At 37.2% G+C, this 20,834-nt stretch overlaps 1 protein-coding gene across 1 annotated transcript in view; it reads right to left on the minus strand.

Moving 5' to 3' along the window:
- Nucleotides 1-20,834, minus strand: part of LOC129741144 (potassium voltage-gated channel protein Shaw-like) — a 178,145-nt gene that overhangs the window by 85,794 nt on the left and 71,517 nt on the right. The window contains exons 6-7 of the mRNA XM_055732851.1: nucleotides 19,971-20,150; nucleotides 7,377-7,907 (exon numbers count right to left, since the gene is read on the minus strand). Of these exons, the coding sequence (XP_055588826.1) occupies nucleotides 7,377-7,907; nucleotides 19,971-20,150 (711 nt within the window). The remainder of the gene's footprint in view (nucleotides 1-7,376; nucleotides 7,908-19,970; nucleotides 20,151-20,834) is intronic.

Below are 20,834 nucleotides of genomic sequence, written 5' to 3' on the forward strand. Positions count from 1 at the left end.
GCTGTGTTTTATTCATATCTGTAGTTTTTGATCTTTGTCAACAACTTTTAAAATGATTGTGATGCAGTGGTTACTCATAAAAAAGCATTGTTCAGAAATTTATTATGTAAATGTTTTCATTAAAATATGATATTTTTGAGTATTTGTTAGAATTAAATTTTGGCTATGCATTGATCTAACATTATCTTGATTTGAAATAGAAGATTTCATATTCAAACGCTTGGATCGTAACCTGGCATTCACTTTTCAGCTTTCTGATTCGAAGAAATATTACAAAAAAAAACATCAGAATTTTTCCTTGATGATGCTTTTTCTCAATATAAGTGATGAAAATTTGCAATATTTTCATTAATAAACCCATTAATTTTTGTAACAGAAACTCAACAAAATTACGAAAAAAACACTAACAATGGTAAATTAAAATTGACTTGCGAACGTGAAAACTGCTGTGATCAGAATTAATTCGCAACATGAAATCAAAAATGTTTTCAAAAAATCATTGTTGCAACCCAATACTTTAAAAAACGAATAAAAGTTTCCAAAGTGGCAAACTGGGTCTAAACTACCCTTACGCTACGATTAATCTAAGGAAATACTCCTTGTCACCATGGCCACAAACCAACCCAAACCCCGGCAGAGTATATAAGCTTGTTTCTAAGCCACCATCATGGGATGTGATTTGATGTGTCTGTGTGTTTTCCGACCAACAACCCGTAGAGGGATTCCTCGTTAGTGGAATATCGTAAGTTGTAACCATTCATTGGACACCCCGGGGCGATTTGAACTGAACTTCCTTGCTTGCTGCTCCTCTTCTGTCAAAAATGGATCTCGGTGATGCTTCCGAGAGTTCACTAGTTAGTTAGTAGGAAGGTACATAAACCAATCGTCAAAAACAGCCAACACACAGTATGGCGAGCGAGAATAATTTTGTGCCCCTGGTAACTGACTATGACTATGAGAGATCCGTTGGGCTTAACTTAGTTAATCTGGAGCTACAGCCGTACACTGAGTGAAACAAAAACAGCATCACCCGATTCTCTGCTTGTTCATCTCAGATTTGTTTATCTTTTTTTTCAACCGATTTGTACAAAATTTTTAGTATTGGAAATCTGGTAACGTAGCAGAAATTTTGATACTTTACCCCTCTAAAATCATTTATCTCATGTTTTTTTAAATCTTAGAAAAAAAATCAAAAGAATATGATTTATCAAATGCTTTTAAAATTGAAGTTAAATACTATACATTGTTCCCTTTCTTTTTTTTTTATTTGTATTGAGGCCGTGACCACAAATATATAAAAATTAATACAGAAGTCGTATCAATCAATCGTTGAAGTTTTGAATAAAACTTAACAGTGAAAATTCTATGCGATTTTTTTTGTATTAATGCATTATAAGATTTCTTAAATACAAAACCATTTTTTTACCTTAAAGTCGCAACTAAGCGATCACTGCAACTGTTATAAGATTCGGATAACAGCTTTGGTTATCGATTTCATAGATTATACTATTTTTTTGAATCAAATTATTACCTATCTTTTCTTTTAACTCCAAATAGATAATGGGAATTTTTTTAGAAAATTTCCATTGATTCCGATTCAAGACAAAAATTTATTGATTCACAGTGATAGTATTCATTCAGTGATTCATAGTATTGATAGTGATTCATTGTTTGGAATATTTCCTATGATTATTCGTATTACCATATGTTGTGTGTAAAACAAAACAATTTAACAGCTTTTGAAGCATCTTTCTAACGATCCAAAATATACCCTAAATTTTTTTCAGTTTCTTACATATCACGAGTTATCTTTGATTGAAAAAATCCAGAGATCTTATTCTAGAGTTCAGTACAAAACTACACACACATATTTGATTCTGGTTACCTCGTTTAAAAACCTTAAAAATGGGAAATTGTCAAACTTCTCATTTTCAAAAAAGTTAAAAAATTTCACGAATATGGAATTTAAGACCCCTCTGCCCCTCCCCATTATAAGAAACAGTAAAATTTCCTTATTTTAAAATCTTAAGTTTAAAGTTTTTATTTTTTTTGCTTTTTTTTCTTCTAAAAATGGGATCAGATATTGAAAAATAAGACATGCAGGTTGCTTTCAGCCTTTGGAAAAAGTTTTGATACAATTTGTGCACAGATAAATGTAAAAATAACATCAATGACAAGCGACAAAAAGAAAAATTGAACTGAACCAAAACATTTTCCATGATTTTGATGATTGTGTTTGTAATATCGTTTCTATACGTAAGATTTTTGGAAACACCTCTACCCGTCTTGCAAAAATCGTAAGCAAATGTGTATCATACAGAGCCGTTGGAAGAACTGTTCAACTGTTTCATGGGTGGTTAATAGGTATTATTGGATAACCGTAAAACGGGGTAGCATTGATCAACATGAAATTTTTCCACATAACAATCAATAACCAAGTCTAAAGTTAAAATATCTCAAAACTTTTTTCTACGTTTAAAAACCTATAAGTTTAGTTTTAAATAAGGAAAAACTTGGTCTGTTTTTTTTTTAATTTTCAAGGTAAGTAAAAATATAGTTTCAAAATCTGGAAATATTCATTTTTCCGAAGGCTTGGAAATAAACACCCTTCCTGATGAAATCAAAACGTTTAGAAGCAGCAAGTTTAATTGTGTGAGAGTTCAACTTTTTTCATATTAAATGTATACACGGTGTGTAGAACGACTTTAAGGAAAAAAAACAGTAACGCTAATTTTTGCATGGGTAGAAAGTAGAGCTTTTTCTGGTTCATTTTCACCGAAAATTAAAATATTTTGTCGGTGACCCCCCATTATTAGAATTATTAGAATTATCTAAAATAATATGAATCCATCTATGAATCCATTTAAATCCATTATTTTTAGATTTTCTGATTGTGGTAACACTGGAGGGAAATTTATTGAAAAAATGCTCAATGATTAAGAAAATTAGTAAACACAAGGAACCACTATACCTTTTTTTTGATAACGCTTATCGTGATGCGATCTAGAGTAGAAACGTTTACCTTAGTTTAAGCTTTGAAAAAAATAATTCAATAATGAATATTGAAAAGTAAACGATACGTTAAAAACAATTTTTTAAGAGAAATCAGTTTTTATACTTCTCCTAAATTAAATGTCTCAATTCCATTCGCACTTCAAACTCAATGCGCTACAGCTGTTCAATCTAGCTTAAAATTAGCTTTTTACTTACTGTCTTTTGATACAATGATTATTATAAGCCTGGAGATTCCTTTAACCTTTTTTAATTTTATTATTTTCTACCCCAATTTTATAACCCTGCTGCACTCTGTGATTCTTTCCATTTATTCCAAGAGCTAGCATTTCTGTTAAGGTTAAATTCTTTGAGCTTCTACGGTTTCCAACCCACTAGATTATTTTAATAATCTATCGAATTCTTCGTTTTAGATAAAATTTTACAGTTTTTCGAAAATAATTTTATTCAATGGATGAATCTAGTCTAAAACTGTGATAAATTTGATTTTTTTTTCCAAAAAATTCATTTAAATCTTTTTGTCGAAGTGAATTACAAATGATCAAAAGCAAGCTTATCTGCAGCGCGTATAATTCATCATATTTTGTTCATTCCTTACTTATTTTAGTTATTCTACTGTACACTGAAGTTCTTCTTTATTATAAAATAGAACCATAATGAAGCATTAATGTTACAGTAGAACAATCATAACTTCTACAATTTGATACCAATTATAGCAAAAACTATAGAAATCATTGGTTTGAATAAACCATAGAAATCTATAAAAACAAAAAATAAATAAAACGCGTATATCTGGTCTAAACCCATAGATAAAATTGACATTTCTCTTGAAAAGAATTGTTTTTCATTGTTTTGTTGATCATGAATTCGAAAATATCAACAGTACTTCAATTCTTAAGCAAAAATGAAGTTGAAATGATTGATAGAAAATTTATTCACCATCAATATGAGAAAAACAAATTTAAAATTGATGTTATGTAGTGGAAGATAAGCTGAATTCAGTGCAAGTACTTTAAATTTTAACTTAATTTTATTGAAAACTTGTCTTCTTAGATATATTTAAATTGAATCTTAATCTTTAAATTTAATTCAAAAATGCCAACAGCGAGTGACACAATCAAAAATTACATTTTTGTTTTCTAAAGTGCGAACCCATATGCATCAGAGCCTACACATATTCTGGAAATATTTCAATGAACAAATTTGAAAAAAAAGAACAGATTTTTAATATTTTGTTGGAAACCAATCAAATGGTTTTGGACTGTTCTTATTCATGTATAATAAATTTTTTTCAACCCTTATTAGATCTCCAAGATACACACATATGTATTTAAATTCATGATACATTTGGATAACCCCAATAATAACAAGGATATTCCAAATATTTTAATTTTGCCTGAAAGTGATTCAGAAAAGGTTAAATTTTGCATTTCTGAAAAAATTAGAGATACTGTATTTTTTCTGTATAACATCTTCCATAAACACATGATATTGACATGACATGACATGATAAGATATTAAAAAAAAGAACATTTTCCCAGAGTAAGCCGGTTTAGGACAAAAGGCTAGAAACCTTATCATATGGTCAAGCTTGGAGGAAAAAAAAAGGGAATAGATCGTGGGACTAGAGAATGGAATGTAAGCAAAATTTCATTTTTTTTGTGATGAACTTTATAAATATTGTTTAAAAATTTTGCCCCTGAATTTATGCAGCATCATTGTTCATCTTTTGATTTAAATTGTTTTTCGGCCTTAGCACACGAACTGCCTTAGTTTATCAATTACTAGCATTTGTAAATATTATGAAAGTGGCTTGTATTTTCAATGATCCAGAAAACTCGTTAAAACTCTCGAAATAGAGACTGTCCCATGTTACCCCAAAGCATCAAATTTTAAACAGAGTCGAAATCGATTTTTATATCAAATATAAAGTAGTTTTAAATTTCTGCAACCATGTTTTACGTTCATTGTAATGCAGTACTGGTTTCAAAAATATGAAACATGCCACATTCCCCTTAACAAAAAAAAAATTGAGAAATATAGGAAAAAAAGTGATCAATCTTACCCCGTTTCACGATATTCACTTTTAAATTCTTCAGCATTAGCCATTAGTTTTTCAAATTAAAAAGTAACTTTCGTAAATACGTTGTGAAATTTTTAAAGTGGTAGGCTTAAGGTTACTTAAGTTTTTATCACACGCATCCAGGCCGGACAAGTCCGGGATATTTGACCAAAAATTCAAGCAATATCCAGGAAAATTTGTTTAAACCCAAGAATTTCTATACAAAAATGAAAAAAAGTGAAAAAAAATTTTTTTCATAAAAACTTAACAGCATATTTTAAACCGTGCTTTAGACTTCCAAAAAATATTTCATAATTATTTTCTTAAAACTTGCTCAAAAAATTGCATTTTGGAGGCATAAATAAACAACAATTTCCAACAATTTGTTTTTTTTTACTTTAATTTTGGCAAATAAGGTGAAAAATCCTGGCCAAATCTGGGATTTTTTTCAATGAAAATCGGGCTTCTGGGCCGGATGGGACTTTTCCTAATTTTTTTTATCAAATTTCTGGACAAACCCGAATAAAACCGGACAATTTGGTAAACTCAGGTTAGCAATATTTGTAAAGCCTTCCATTTCAAAGAACAAAATAGGAACTGACCTTCATCGATGGTAATTTTTTTTTTTCATTTTATCAAGAATCAGATAGATTTCATTTTTTGATTTGAGCATAGAATAATTTTTCCATAGAATCTGATTCTTGCAACCTGGATCCATATTTAAGATAAAAGTTTTAAATTTGGTTCTTAAAAAAACTGCAATATCAATAATGTTAAACAATACACCAAGAAAATATGAAATTCACTGCGAATTTCTTACGTTAAATAACATGTTTCTAAAACAGCAAATTCGATTTCGTGTCTGAAACTGATTTTTCATTTTTGGGTCGCCGTTTCCAAGAATTGTATGTTTGAATTCTGCAAAATATTGTGCAGTTACGGAACTTTGAATTTTAATTGTTGATTGGATACAGAATCGCAAAAATGAAAACAGAAATACAATTTTATTTAAGTACTTTTGAAATGAGTTTAATGTCATTTGTAATTTAAAACCCAAAGCTGCAAAATTGTAGCAGAATGCTGATTTTTGGATAAGTTTACAAGGATTTCGCATCAGTTTTGATTCAAGATGAATACTCCTAAATAACCTTACCCAATCATCAAAATTTTATGATTTTGATTGTAAAGTGAAGAACTTCGCTTGCTGTTTCTGGAACGCCATGATCGAGGGAGGGGAGTAATCCAATTTTGAAGAAATTTAAATTTTAATTCAGAATTTTGAACTGGAAGTTATGGGAAAAACCAAAATGAGAGTAGAGACTTACTTTTCGGTTATGCAAAACAAGAAATCAATACTTGGTTGAGAAACTTAGAATTTTATCTAGTATTGAAAACTCATTTAAAAAAAAGAATAAAAGTAATGAAATATAATTCAAAATTATGAAATCTTTATACTAAATCGAAAAGCACTACAAACTAAAGAAATCAGTTTTTCATATAACTCTTTTTTGACATTAACTTCTTGTTTAGAACAGGAATACACGTTAAAAATTTCTGAATAAGGTTTGAGATTTTAACTAAGCCTATGGAATACAAATCTCAACATTTCGATCAGGATTCAGAAGCAGAAAGATGTAACTTTGGAGCGAAATTTAAGGATTTGGCTACACTGAAGAATCGAAAATCATGTTTATCTCCATTAGAGATAGACTGAACTCTACTTAATTAGAAGATTCGGTTATAACAATTTCAAGAACCTTAAATTACGCAATATTTGCAGAGCTTTAGTCCATGTTTTTTCTATCCAACATTGAAAGGAAACTTCTCTATAGGTTTTTCTTTAATTGATAAATCGTTTGAGGGTAATGTGTTGTTGATTGCTTCAGTTTCTTATTTGCATGAACACATGGCGAGAAAAAATTCGATCAAAAAATAAATTAAATGCAAGTGCATCGAACCAAAGATTTCAGCAAGTTCAGCAAGATATATCATTGCATCAGTAGTATATCAATTTTGTTTCCTTCCTTTGCCATTCCTACTCCAAGATCTTTCCCGGAGTATCTAATCACTTCACCTTACAAAATATTAAGAAACAATGATTGATTTTGAGAGCGCAATGAGAAATGGTTCTTAGAAATATTTTTTTTAATTAATTTATCTGTTGAACTATTTAAACAAATTAAAGAAAGACATTTTGACGTAATAAAAATGCTCCCATTTAAAAAAAACACAGAGTGATGCAATTATTGTTTCGCTCAGTGTAGTTACATATATGGATGGAGGATTCATAGCTAAAACTTACCACAAGCCGAACCGTTAGCTCGATGATGAACCAAACATTGCAAACCAGCTCCACATAGAAGAAAGCTTCATGCGGTTGACCGTACGTCTCCTGCCAATTATCGACTATGTTGCCCCCCTTGCCGGATTGGATCCGATAGGCCCCGGAAATCAGCCGGCCGGAACGTTGCGGAAGACCGCTGCTGCTGCTGGTGCTGCTGCTGCCGGAACTGCTACTGCTACTAGTGCTACTGGAACTGGAACTGCCGGAAGCGGTCCCTCTGCTCCCGGATCCGGACCCAGATGACGGTGATGGGGTACCACCATCTGCCGATGAACTTTTCCCTCCACCATCCAGGGGAACGCCCCCGCTGCTGGACAGAAAACCACCCCCGATGCTTCCGATGCTGGGGGCATGGCTCAGGATCATGCTGCTGCCATTGGTCGTGATGTTTAGGATGGCCGGAATTTCGACGCGCAATCCCGGGTGCGTTTTCAAACAGAATGATATCACAGAAATGCAGATGAAGAAGACCGAAATGCCGGCGACGATCTGCGAATTGGAATAATGCAATTAGATATGAACTGCGCTGAATGAATATTTGGACGGAAATGGAAGGATGAATGGATGATGGAAAAGCATTAGACGTAATAGTTTTTTCGGTTGAACTGGATAGATGGATGGCATTGGATTCGATTTATCGAAGATTTTTGCTTCCGGGGAATACCACGCAATAAAATTTGATGGATTTGTTGGAAATCGTATCCGACAAATCCATCAAGTGTTATTGAAAATGGTTTCAGGATATTGGGGATTTATTTGGTTCATCCATGATTAAATAATAAACACGATCTTCAAATGATAATCACTTGTGTATTAAAGACTGTTCACGAAAGAAAGTGAACACTACTGTGGCCAATACCCCCCATCGTTTCTCCTGCTTGCGACCGTTGACTACTATCATGGGTCCAAAGTAGTATAGACCCATATGAGAAAAAAAGCGCGAAAAGGCAGCAAGTCGACCAACAGGGAGCTTGCTAATCAAAGGAGGCTGAATCGTGATCGAAGATTCTTACAGGTTTGACAATTTGAACGTATTTTCTTATAAGCTGACCGCAATTTTGGCACATGATAGCGTTGTCGAATTTCATTAATAATTGTTTCGTGGTTCTGATGATTATATCGATGATGGAAGCTCGCAACTAGGGTAAGTGAGCCTAATTTCGCTATATTTTGTCAGAGGTTTCTAGATTTGATATTATCACGCCAAATCTTTAATACTTGGATGTACAATTTTTTAGTAACTATGTTCCAAATTTTTTTCTGAACTCTATTTTGGTTTGAAATAATCATTTCAAGCCTAAATTTACGAAAAATATCATGTTTAATAAAGTGTGTCGATGTTCCTTATTTAGCACTAATTGTTCCTAATGTAAACATATGAGGAAAAATGTATCAGCGTACCCAATATTGATCCTGATTTTGCATATGGGTCTGTTTTTTAATACTTTATTGAGAAAAATCTCATAATTCACCTTTTTATAAATTTTACAACGTTTTTGGAATATGAATAGAGAAATAAGGACTATTTAAATCCTACACAATAATCCTTTGCGCTAGTTTTGAAGAAAGTAGTGGATGTTGCTTACTTACTTAATGATCCCGCGCCGATCCTCCGGTGCATAGGGCCGTGGTAAAAGACCTCCACTGTTGACGATCCGGAGCCAGCGTCTTCACCTGGTCCCAGTCAAGATTCTCGTCGACAGTTCGGATTTCAGCGGCTAGACTTCGCCGCCACGAATTTCTGGGTCTGCCTCTTCTTCGATGACCTTCTGGATTCCAATCTAGCGCCTCTCTGCAAATCTCGTTTTCATCTCTTCGCAGCGTGTGCCCAATCCATCTCCACTTACGTTCCCGAATCTCGATTTCTAGCGCCTTTTGATGACACCGGCGATGTAGTTCTTCATTCGAGATCCAGTTGCCAGGCCACCAAGCGCGGATGATATTCCGCAGGCAGCGGTTTACAAATACTTGCAGTTTTCGCGTCGTTACCGCATATGTGCACCAAGTTTCGCACCCGTACAGCAATACGGATTTGACGTTTGAGTTGAAGATTCGGATTTTTGTTCGTAGAGAGATCTGGCGTGACCGCCAGATGTTTCGGAGACTCGCAAACGCAAATCGGGCCTTTCTGATCCGTGTTTCGATGTCTTTTCTGGTACCACCATCAGGCGTAATCTGGCTACCAAGATACTGGAAGCACTCCACTTTCTCAACTTGTTGCCCAGCTACCAGGAAACAGGAGGGATCTCCTGTGTTGATCTCCATCGACTTGGTCTTTCTGACATTGACTTTGAGACCTGCTGCCTTGGAACTTTCGGTGAGGTCGTCGAGTTTGCTCTGCATATCTGGTTGTGTTTGGGCGAGCAAAACAATATCGTCAGCCAGGTCAAGGTCGTTCAGTTGCTCCATTGTTGAAGGATTCCACGGCAATCCTCGGTTCGGTGCACAGTCAATCGATCCAATCAGAATCTCATCCATTACGATTAGAAAAAGTAGCGGTGATAGAATACATCCTTGTCTCACTCCAGCAGTTACCGGGATTGGTTCGGACAAGACACCGTCGTGCAAGACCTTGCACGAAAATGCCTCATACTGTGCTTCGATGAGATGGACTAGTTTCTCTGGGACCCCTCGTCGCCTTAGAGCCGCCCAGATGTTTTCATGGTTAAGTCGGTCAAATGCTTTTTCGAAATCAACGAACACCAGCAGAAGAGAGTCCTGGAATTCGTTGATTTGTTCCAGTATGATTCGGAGCGTTGTGATGTGGTCCACACATGATCGTCGAGATCGGAATCCAGCTTGTTGCCGTCGGAGTGTGGCGTCTATTTTCTCCTGGATCCTGTTCAGAATCACTTTGCAGAGTACTTTGAGGGTTGTACAGATCAACGTTATGCCTCGCCAGTTACCGCACTCTGTCAGGTCTCCTTTCTTCGGGACCTTTACGAGGATACCCTGCATCCAGTCGGCCGGGAATGTTGCAGTATCCCAGATGTCAGCGAAAAGACGGTGCAACATTTGTGCTGATAGGGCAGGGTCGGCTTTCAGCATTTCAGCAGGGATGCAATCGATCCCAGGTGCTTTGTTGGATTTCATGTTTTTGATTGCCGCTTCTATTTCAGCCAGCGAAGGCGCTTCCGAGTTGACGCCATTTATGCGACTTACTGTTGGCGCTTCGAGCTGCAGATTCTGTTGGCCATCGCTATTCGTGACTCGGAAGAGTTGTTCGAAGTGCTCAGTCCATCGTTTGAGCTGATCTGTTCGATCGGTCAATAACTGACCTGCTCGGTCTTTCAGCGGCATTCTTGCATTAGTCCTTGCACCACTGAGGCGGCGAGAAATGTCATAAAGTAATCGGATATCTCCATTGGCGGCGGCTCTTTCTCCCTCTTCGGCTAGGGAGTTTGTCCAGGCTCTCTTGTCTCGTCTACAAGCTCGTTTAACTGCCTTTTCCAGCTCCGCATATCGTAAGCGGGCGGCTGCTTTGGCTGACCCGGTACATGCCTGCTCAATTCCGACTTTCGCCTTTCTCCGATCATCGACCATCCTCCAAGTTTCATCCGACATCCATTCACTCCTTCTTCCACAAACTTTACCGAGAGTACCATGGCTCGTCGTGATAAAGGCATTCTTGATTCCACACCACTGTTCTTCGACTGTTCCGTCTGTCGGCAGCTCCGAGGCTCGGGATTCTAGCTGTTCAACGTATGCCCTTTTCACCTCTGGATTCTCCAACCGGCGGACGTCGTAACGACACCCGACTTTCTCCTCGCGCCGTTGGACACGTGCAACTCTCAGTCGTATCTCGCCAAGGACGAGGTGATGGTCAGATGCAATGTCTGCGCTTCGCTTGTTGCGGACATCAAGAAGGCTCCTTCTCCATTTTCGGCTGATGCAGATGTGGTCAATTTGATTTTCTGTTCTGCCATCTCGGGATACCCAAGTGACCTTATGTGCTGGTCGATGGGGGAAGAGCGATCCACCGATCACCATGTTGTTGTTGCCACAAAATTCTACAAACAGCTCTCCGTTTTCGCTCATCTGTCCTAGGCCATGGCGCCCCATGATGCGCTCAAGGTCCTGATTGTCGGAGCCAATCTTTGCGTTGAAGTCGCCCAAATGGATTTGAATGTCACCCTTCGGAATTCTCTCAACCACGCTGTTCAGTTGACTGTAAAACTGCTCTTTCTCCTGCAAGTCGGCAACGTCAGTTGGCGCATAACACTGGACCATTGTAAGGTTTCTAACCCGTGTTCTAAATCTGGCTACGATTATTCTTTCGTTTATCGGTTCCCATCTAATGAGGGCCGCGTAGGCCTGCGGGCTTAACAGGAAACCAACTCCTCGTTCCCGAGTAGCATGTTCTCCTCGTATGCCAGAGTAAAGCAGGACTTGCCCGGATTGTGTCTTGTGTTCTCCAGTATTAGGCCAACGGACTTCGCTCAGTCCCAGAATTTCAAGCTTGAGGCGGCTAGCCTCTCTAGCAAGTTGTTCCAGTTTGCCTTGTTGGGCAAGGGTTAAAACATTCCAAGTTCCAATTCGTGTCCGTGTTTTCATGCTAAAAGTCGTCGCCAAAGTTCCAGGTCGGTCATTTCTTTCGGATTCCGTAACAATTTCAAATCGGGAGCAGTAGGTTGTAAGCCTAAAGTCCCTATCCCGCGATGGGGCTGCCATCTTGGACATAGCTGGCGGGAGCCGCATTTCATAAATTCAGCCGCTTGCTACAAGACAGACGCTGTTTGAGCCGCCCCTGACCTGGAGAACAGACGCTCGGTTGTTGTTGCACGCCGCCCCTGACCTGGGGAACAGACGCGTGCGGCCACCTTCTCAGTCTGCATGCGACCAAAGCATCCACCGGGGTTGGGTACCCGATCTCCGCTTAGGTTACTCGCACCCCAGCCGGCACCGCGGGGAGGTAGAGATAGGAGTTGTGAATAAGAGGTGATATGACCACTATGGGGTCTCGTGTTGCACATTATCCACCGTTTACCAGCCAAAGTAGCCAAGTAGTGGATGTTGAGCTTATTAAAATTCAATGTTTTACTTTCTTAATGGATACAATTATTACAGAACAGAACAACAAAAAATTCATTGTAATGGATACAAATAAGTACAGTCAATCAGAGCATCATGCAACAGCATGGTTCGACGCAAAATTTGTGTACTACAACACTTATTAAACTTTTATTTTAATAAAATGTAACCAAATTGTCATTTAATGATAACAAAACGATAATGCCATAGTTTCTCACAGCGTGAGATAGTTTTTTGAAGTTTTTGATTCTCATAGCAAATTTGAAAAATCGAAATTTTTACAATTTTTGATGCCGTAAAAAACTTTACACAATGTGACGGATTGGTTTAATGATAGTACCTATAAACTTTATATTGATTTTATTATCCTGTATCAACACTGTTGGTGTATCAATATTTTTCGGAAAATCATTTAATTTTTTAAAATAAATGTATTTAAAATTCCGTTACCAGTCTGAGCTAGAATGCATCGACATGCAAATCAATGATTCACAGTTCAAATCTTGTTTCCATATGCTAGAATAAAATGGAATTTTTTTTGTAGAATTTTTTATCTCTAAATGTATACATCACCCTTATGCTTTCTTATAAAAAAAATCTTTGACAGAAATAGTATAAACTTTAATTCTAACAAAATCAAAAATAACGGCAGATCGTGCTTTATGCGTAACAATATCACAAATATATCAAAAACTATAACTATTCAAACTTTTTTATTTGATTTTTCATTAAAAACAAAGGTTTTTGCAACTTTCCCCTTTTTCTCAGTAGGGTGAAAATCGCATGTTTTTTAAATTTAAATATAACTGGTGGAACCAATTATTTTTCCGACTACGTTAATTTGATGTCCCATTAACCTTAAAACTTTTGATGTACAAATGGTAGGATTATCTGTGGACATAAGGTTTTAAGAAGCCCTTGAAGTTGAAAAATGTTGTATGATGCCTCAGATGACGGTATACAACGTATTTTATTGATATGTTTTTTATTTTTACTTTCGATTCTGTTCTCGTTGAGAAGCTCTCTTTAACTTTATGGTTTCCGTTTCTGTCGCGAAGGGTGCGTTCTTTACAACCTAGCGAAAATATTTTTTTAAAACATTTTTAGCTTTGAGATACACTGAAGTAAAAAAAAATCATGTTTTATTAGCTCAAAACAGTTTATTTTAACAGATCGTTGAAAATTAAGTAAAAACTCAATTCAATCAATCAAATTCATTTCAAATACATTCTCTGACTTTGATATAGTTTGGAAAACTTTGACTATGTCCATAATTAGGAACACATTGAAAATAGTATTCCTAATTGTGGACATATGCTTTTTTTTAGGTTTTACATGAAAAAAACATTGTTCTAACATACTTATTACTTAAATCATGATAAAAAAAAACAATCCGACGAAAAATTCCAAAAAAATTGGTTGACAAATTCAGCTTTTACCTTCCATTTCTAAACAGGTGTTTTTGTAAGAAATTTGCTAACAATTCCATACAATTTTGACATACTTTGAAACAATCCAGATTTTTCGAAAAATCCTGTGAGTTAGAAAATTAATTTGTTTGTAAAATGGAAGTTCACATGATTCGTTACATTATCATTTTTTTAAATAATTGTGATAAGTGAAAAATAACGTCAAAACAGCCAAAATCGTTCGGTATGTTAACATTAGGTACACATGCCAAATTAGGAACACCTACCCTACGAGTTTCGTAATGTAATGGTTACGCGGGAGAATAATCGGATTTTGTGCATCTGGTGGAGCGTACTGACATGACGATATTCGGCCTTGCATCCTAAGAACGGAATTTTCATCGAGGAAGGTACATAGTTTGTACAATGGACTATTTTTAGGAATACATCTTTTTTTCTGATGGGATATTTTGGCACTTGATAACGCAATTTCGCCTCTCTTTGAGCGTATCGGAACAGATACTGCTCTGCCTTACACAAATCAGCAGATTATAGGGGTCCAGAGAGGATGGGTGGCTTTTGCGCCAGTCTCTGTGCATTATGAATATATCGAAGCGCGTAGGCTGTTTTACGAAGCAGAGTTTTCCACAAGGAAAAATTTTCGACCGGAATTAGAGCTGGTAGGTGTAGACTATGACTTAGTATGTGGGGTCGCATTTCTGTATCTGTAGAGGTCAACGGTTCTTCCGGAAGTGGCCATTCAGATTCCGGAAGCAGCAGGAAATCTGGACCGCAGAACCATCTGCTGGTTTTACTGAGATCTGGAAGGTTCTTCCATTTGGTCTGTCACGTTCAACTTAGTTGGGAACCAACTTAAGACAGTTCGGTCCAAAAATAGCGTGTGCTTAGCGTTATTGAAATCGGTTCTTTTACTGAATTCGTCAGTCTAGCCCCAAGGACACTGGTTTCGAGCTCAGAACGGGGGATTGACAAGAACTTTAACGGAGCCACTCTGGTTTTGGCACTGGTTCGGTGCTGGAATCCATTGTACAAAGGTTGCGATAACAACGATGAATCGAAACTGTTGTCACGGTTGGGAATACCTCGGCTGGGAATATGTTCTCCAAATTTCTTGCAAAAGACACTTGAGAAACATCAAAAGATGTTCAATAAGTCCATGAAGCAATCGGTCGTCGTATTCCACCACATGTCGAGGACTTTTTCCGGACTACTTTCCCTACCGACGTTCATATCCTTTTCGCTCATCTCGTTTGACTCCGAGTGGTCTTCGTGAGCGTCGTGACTTGAAGTTTCTTAGTTCAAACCTAGTGTTGCTATGAATTATTTTAACGGCTTTGGCCAAATTAATTGCCTCTGCTTCGGTTTCCGTGCTTATAAGCATATCATCCACGAGATGATTGTGTATTATTGCTGATGCTGCAGCTGGGTGTTTGTGCATGAATTGTTCTGCATTACGATTCTTTATGAATTGAGCGGTACAGGGAGAAGAGCATGCTCCAAACGTCATAACTTGCATTATATAAGTTAATGGCATATTGGTTTCGTCATTCTTTCCCCAAAAAAAAGCGTTGGCATTGTTGATCCTCTTTCCGCATGAGTACCTGGTGGTGCATCTCACGGATGTCTCCGCATACGGCTATCTTAGATTCTCTGAATTTCAAAAGCACGGCAAACAGCGACGTCAGTAGGTCGGGTCCCTTCAAGAGTAAAGAATTTAACGAAATTCCATGCGCCTTAGCTGTGGCATCCCATACTATTTAGTCTGGTTTTCCCGGGTTTATTTGGATTGGTTATAGGGAATACAGGTAGATAAAAGATTCTGGGGTGATCTTCTAACTCTTCAGAAGAAAGCAGACGGGCGTGCCCCCCGAGAATCTTTTTGCAATCGCCTTTGTAAGCATTTCCATCGACTAAGTGCCATGGACTTGCTGTCTGGGAAACGAGCATGATCATATTTCCACACAAAGATCACATCGTATCGGCCATTCTGAAATGTGTGGTTTTCTAGCAGCGTAATAGCTCGTTGATCTTCTCGTGACATTATAACGTTATTTGATTTATTTAGACCTAATTTGTCACTAGCGAAGAAGTTTTTCATCAGTAAGTTGAGATCTTCATCGTTAGTTTTTTCGCAAGGGCACTTCAGGAGTGAATGTTGGTTCACGTAGAGTGTGGTACCCAGATTGTTCGAGCACTGTCCGTAGACTGTCCATCCTAGACACGATTTAACCGCGGTCAGCTCAGCTAAATTGCCTTCACGACTTTTGAACGAATGTCCAAGTTTAGCGTGTTCTAGACCTATGATAATCCTTGGGCATGCATTTTCGTAGGATTGAATGGGAATATTTTGAAGATGCTTGAATTTTTTACTCACATTCATCATATCCAGAGTTTGAGGCCTAATTTGCAAAGACTCGACGGTTCTAACATTTGCTACTCGATATCATTTCGACTGTTCATCGATTCCGGAGATGTCAAGACTGATTCGCGGATTCGGTTCGGTGGGTCCCGCTGGTCCATCTTAGGCAAAGGCCCTGAGTCGGTCCATCTAGGTCTAATTCTTTAGCTATCTGGTCTTCCATCAATGTAAGCTCAGACCCGTCATCGATAAATGCGAAGGTGTTCAACGATTTTCATGTCACTCGTTGTTCTTGTTGCCTGCATTGCGATCACTTAGCGTAATAGCTACTCGTTGCTCTGAATCGATTGCGTGGGAAGGTTCCCGATGGATTGTTTCCTGTTCGAAGGGGCAGTAGGTTCCGTTTGAATTGTCGTAGTGTCACATGTTGAACATATCCAAGTGCTACGATAGGCTACGTTACTGGTAACTCCAACAGAAGAGAAATGATGCCACACTTCGCACTTGTCACATAAAACCATCTTGCCAAAATCCCGTTCGTTACATGTTCCACAGTTGTGGTCTGTACGATTTCGAGCCGTTCGAAGTGGGTTCCGTTTAAAAGTTCTACTTGTAGGGGAACATGCCCTATTATGCGCCACCTAAGCGAATCGCTGATTTTCTATGTATTCCACGTACAAATTGTGTTAAAAATGGGGGTAATCGTTGAAGAAAAGTGTTTTCTACAAATGCCTATGGTTTTTTATTACTTAAATTGCTATATTTTCTTAAAAAACTTGATTTTTAAAAACCATATTTAAAGCCACAGAGCAAAACTGTGTTGCAAATACGCGCCGCTGTGTATTCAATACGTGCCTACCAGCCGAACACACCCGAGAGCAGCCGAAGACGAAAAACACACCAATACTTACTTTTTTGGGCTGAATTTACACTCAAAATATGGTTTTAGACTTTTTGTTCATTTTCAATGAAAATTGGCCTTTTTGAAAAATTAATGCTATTTTCAGCCTACTACGATTGGCGCGTTATAACGAACGCACCTTAGCTATACCTTAGCGAGTTCAGTATGATTTTTTAGCATAAAATCATAGTTTAGATTCTCCTCTATCGATGTGTCAGAAAATACTGTCTTATTCGTTTTTCTCTGCTTGGTGACACCTTACTAAAAGTGTTAAATTGTGAAATTATCACGACACAGGGGCATTTTAAGGAAAAATTCATACTTGCCATGACCAATCACAGCATTTAAAACAAACTGGTAATATTTTGCAGGCTTAAAATGTTTCAAATTCTTCAAAACAAGGGTGGCGCGTATTAGCCACATGGGGCGTTATATGAACTTTTCCCCTAGTTGACTTTGGACAAACGGTTTTCTCGGGGCTAGTGCCGAGTTTCTTTTGTCCTGAAGCGCTAACGTTAGGCGCTGGGGATGTTACGGGCAAATTTCCTGCTACGATGTTATCCGTGACTTGTTCAGGGCCTATCCGCTCTACTCTTCCAAAGGTGACACCCGGCAAAGCCGTATTCTTTTCGTTTTCATTGCCTTCTTGCGATCCGGTACTCACCATTACAGAATTTTATATGATGTTGCGAGAAAAAAAACTAACAGTAAGTGATCGGACGTCACACAAATTACTAGAAAATTTCGTATCAGCAAGTAAGTATAGCGATCTATAACGGTTTGAGGTTAGAATTGAATGGGTGGATTCTAGTAAACTTTTGTTACCTTACCGTTTACTTTTTATGTTTAAAACGGGCTGATTGCTCGATCACTATCTTTATGCTGAGTTACTGCGAGTATACTAATAGTAGAATTGAAAGTTAGTTTCCCGTTTTGTTTGTAATTAGATATTCTTACCGATCAATGCTTTTATCTGTTCCAGAAGGCAACCAACGTAGAGTAGAGTAGTATGTATGGTAATTAGCCTGGCTAGAGATACAAAGTATTGTTACATAATATGTTTTCTGATGGTAGTCCTCAGTAATTCATGTAGTACCTTCGGATAAGGACAACGTAACTATAGATATAATTAATTCACTCGTTTTTGAGCGCCGAAACACACTTTAGCTAGACAGCTTGCAATGTGAATTCTACTTAGATTTCTTCTTCTTACATACTACCAAAACTTTTCTTGTGTCAAAGATGACAGCGGATTTGACAGGGTTTTTATAGGCGAGTGGATTGTTCGGAGCACTAGTTGGCGCTCGTAACACCCATCAAAATAAATATTTCATTATAAATTCCAAATTTTAATCTAGGTGCATTAATTTTTAGATACAATTTCATGCACATTTTACCTAAAGTCTTGACTGGCAGTAGAAAAGATGCTCACCATATGGTTTTAAACACAGCTTTTTGATTATTAACTTTACCAGATCAAAATTAAACAAGGCAATTATCGTTCATCAACCATCAAGATTGCTGGAGAAAATTAAAAAAAAAGCTTGGAGAACTCACGGAACCTAAAAGAAAAATGGTAGCATGTTTTAAAAAAGCTTTATAAAAACATAATGATTTAATTGAGGTTTCAAAATTGGCAATAATGGAATTTCTTGCGTAGGGCGGAAAAGCCTAATCTTAGCTTCATTATAGTTCTGGTGATGCATTGAATGTGCTTCTGCTTTTTATGACGATATTACAGTCCTAACAAAGTGGTGCTGACCATAATAAAGCTAAAATTTTGACTTAGGAAATGTGATACAGCGATGCAAAATCAAAAATGGATGTTTTTTTTACCAGAAGTTAAGGAATAGCAGCTTAACTGCCATTTAACCCTCACATGTTTATGTATGTGGATTGTGGATACATTTTTACTTAAAAATTTAAACATTGTAGAATCGGTTATTTATGGGCCAGTTTTTCATTCATAACTGATCACAGAGTATTCACTTTAACATATTTCCTAGTTAAAAAATGATGAAAACTATAATAAATCACTTAAAAAATTGGTAAATTTGAATCGATATTTTGCGAACAGCTTGAGAAGGTTGGCACAAACCCAATGCAGAAAAGTGCTTATAACTATCGCATTTTGGATTTTTTTTTCAATAAAATTGAAATTAGGATTGATTGATCTTTGAACAGGCGATCTTTTCTTCTCAAATTTTTGATTTAAAAGATCGGTTCTTCAGTCTGGAAAAATCAGGTTATCGATTAGTATTCGATTCGATGCGATGTTTTCGATGTTTTGAAATTTATTTCTGGATGAGTCATGCTTTGACTTTTTTTTGGGTACCGATTTAAAGCAAAACAGTGCCAGTTGTTCAGCGTTCACTTGTTATCGATACTCAAAATGAAATTTACTTTTCTGGAATTTTTGTCTGCTTGTTCCAAATATATTAAGGTCTACATCAAAGCTTTAGGAAACATTTTTCATTCACAAGTAGAATGTATCTGAATCTTTGAAATTCCGTGCATATTGTTGCCTTATTTTTCAACAAATTTTGATCTATGTAGACTTATATTGATCTTGGAGATAGATGTCATCCCTGAAATCATCAATTCACCCATTTACACATAAATAAGATCCAAATGGGTTATTAACGCTTTTTGCTAAACAAATGTAGCCAGAACCCCATACACATTTTAGGGTCAGTGATATTCGCTCCGGAGATAATCGAATAAGCAGAAATTTTTCATGATGTCGATTTTTTGATAAAATGCAGTTACGTTGATGTAAACAAAATGTAAGCGATAATTTACCAAATCGTACAACAAAATCATCTCCTTACCTTTGCTCCCGTCGAGCTGGACGGTTCATCGAAGAGGGCCCAAATCTTGGGTTTCGTTCGCTGCCAGCAGGTCAGCTCTCCATTGAGCAGTGCTTCCTCGAACCCAAACAACCGGGCAATAGCTTCTTCGGAGGGCTGCTCATCGTCCAGCTCCAGCTTGTCCAGAATCGCAAGGGTGCTCTATTTAAGAGGGAATGCAAAAGGAAGAGAAAACGATAAAACTGTTGAAAATGGCTGTCGGCCTGCCAAACAAAACTCAGTTATCCTACATTTGCGTGTACTGTGCTGCATAGTTAGGATTACTTGAGTGATTGCCCCAGGGAGTGGGTGGGTAATTGTGTTAGCACAGCTTTGTGCTCAGGGAGGCGTAATATCTCGGTAAATGCTTCAAATCTGATTTACATATTAAGCATTGTTCTTTTCCCTTCAATGCTCATGGAAGCATGCAATTTGATGTTTTCCAGAATTTCTCTGCCGTTTAGATGAAGTGTCGAAAAAATCATTTCGTTGATGAAAATTTGACAAGTTTTTTGCGCCTCAACAGAAATTGTTGACCTGATTTCTCAGCGCAGTCCTCACGCTTGAACGAAACTGGCGATTATTTTTAGCTTCCGCCTATCACTGTCACTGTTTGAATGCCGCAGGATGCACGGAAAGATGACTCGAATGAAAGCGAGAAAAATCTCCTCTCTGACACAGATTCTCCATCAACCAACCAGTTGCACTGACACTGAATGAAGTCCCATAAAGAGAAACTACCCACCACCCCCTAAAACATACAAAAACCACACAGCACCGGCCTATGGAATGGCCGCATAGCTGCACTTTTCAACCTCTCCTGGCGCCTCTACTTCTTTATTTAGT

This window comes from Uranotaenia lowii, chromosome 2 (assembly GCF_029784155.1).
Source record: "Uranotaenia lowii strain MFRU-FL chromosome 2, ASM2978415v1, whole genome shotgun sequence".
Classification (NCBI taxonomy): domain Eukaryota; kingdom Metazoa; phylum Arthropoda; class Insecta; order Diptera; family Culicidae; genus Uranotaenia; species Uranotaenia lowii.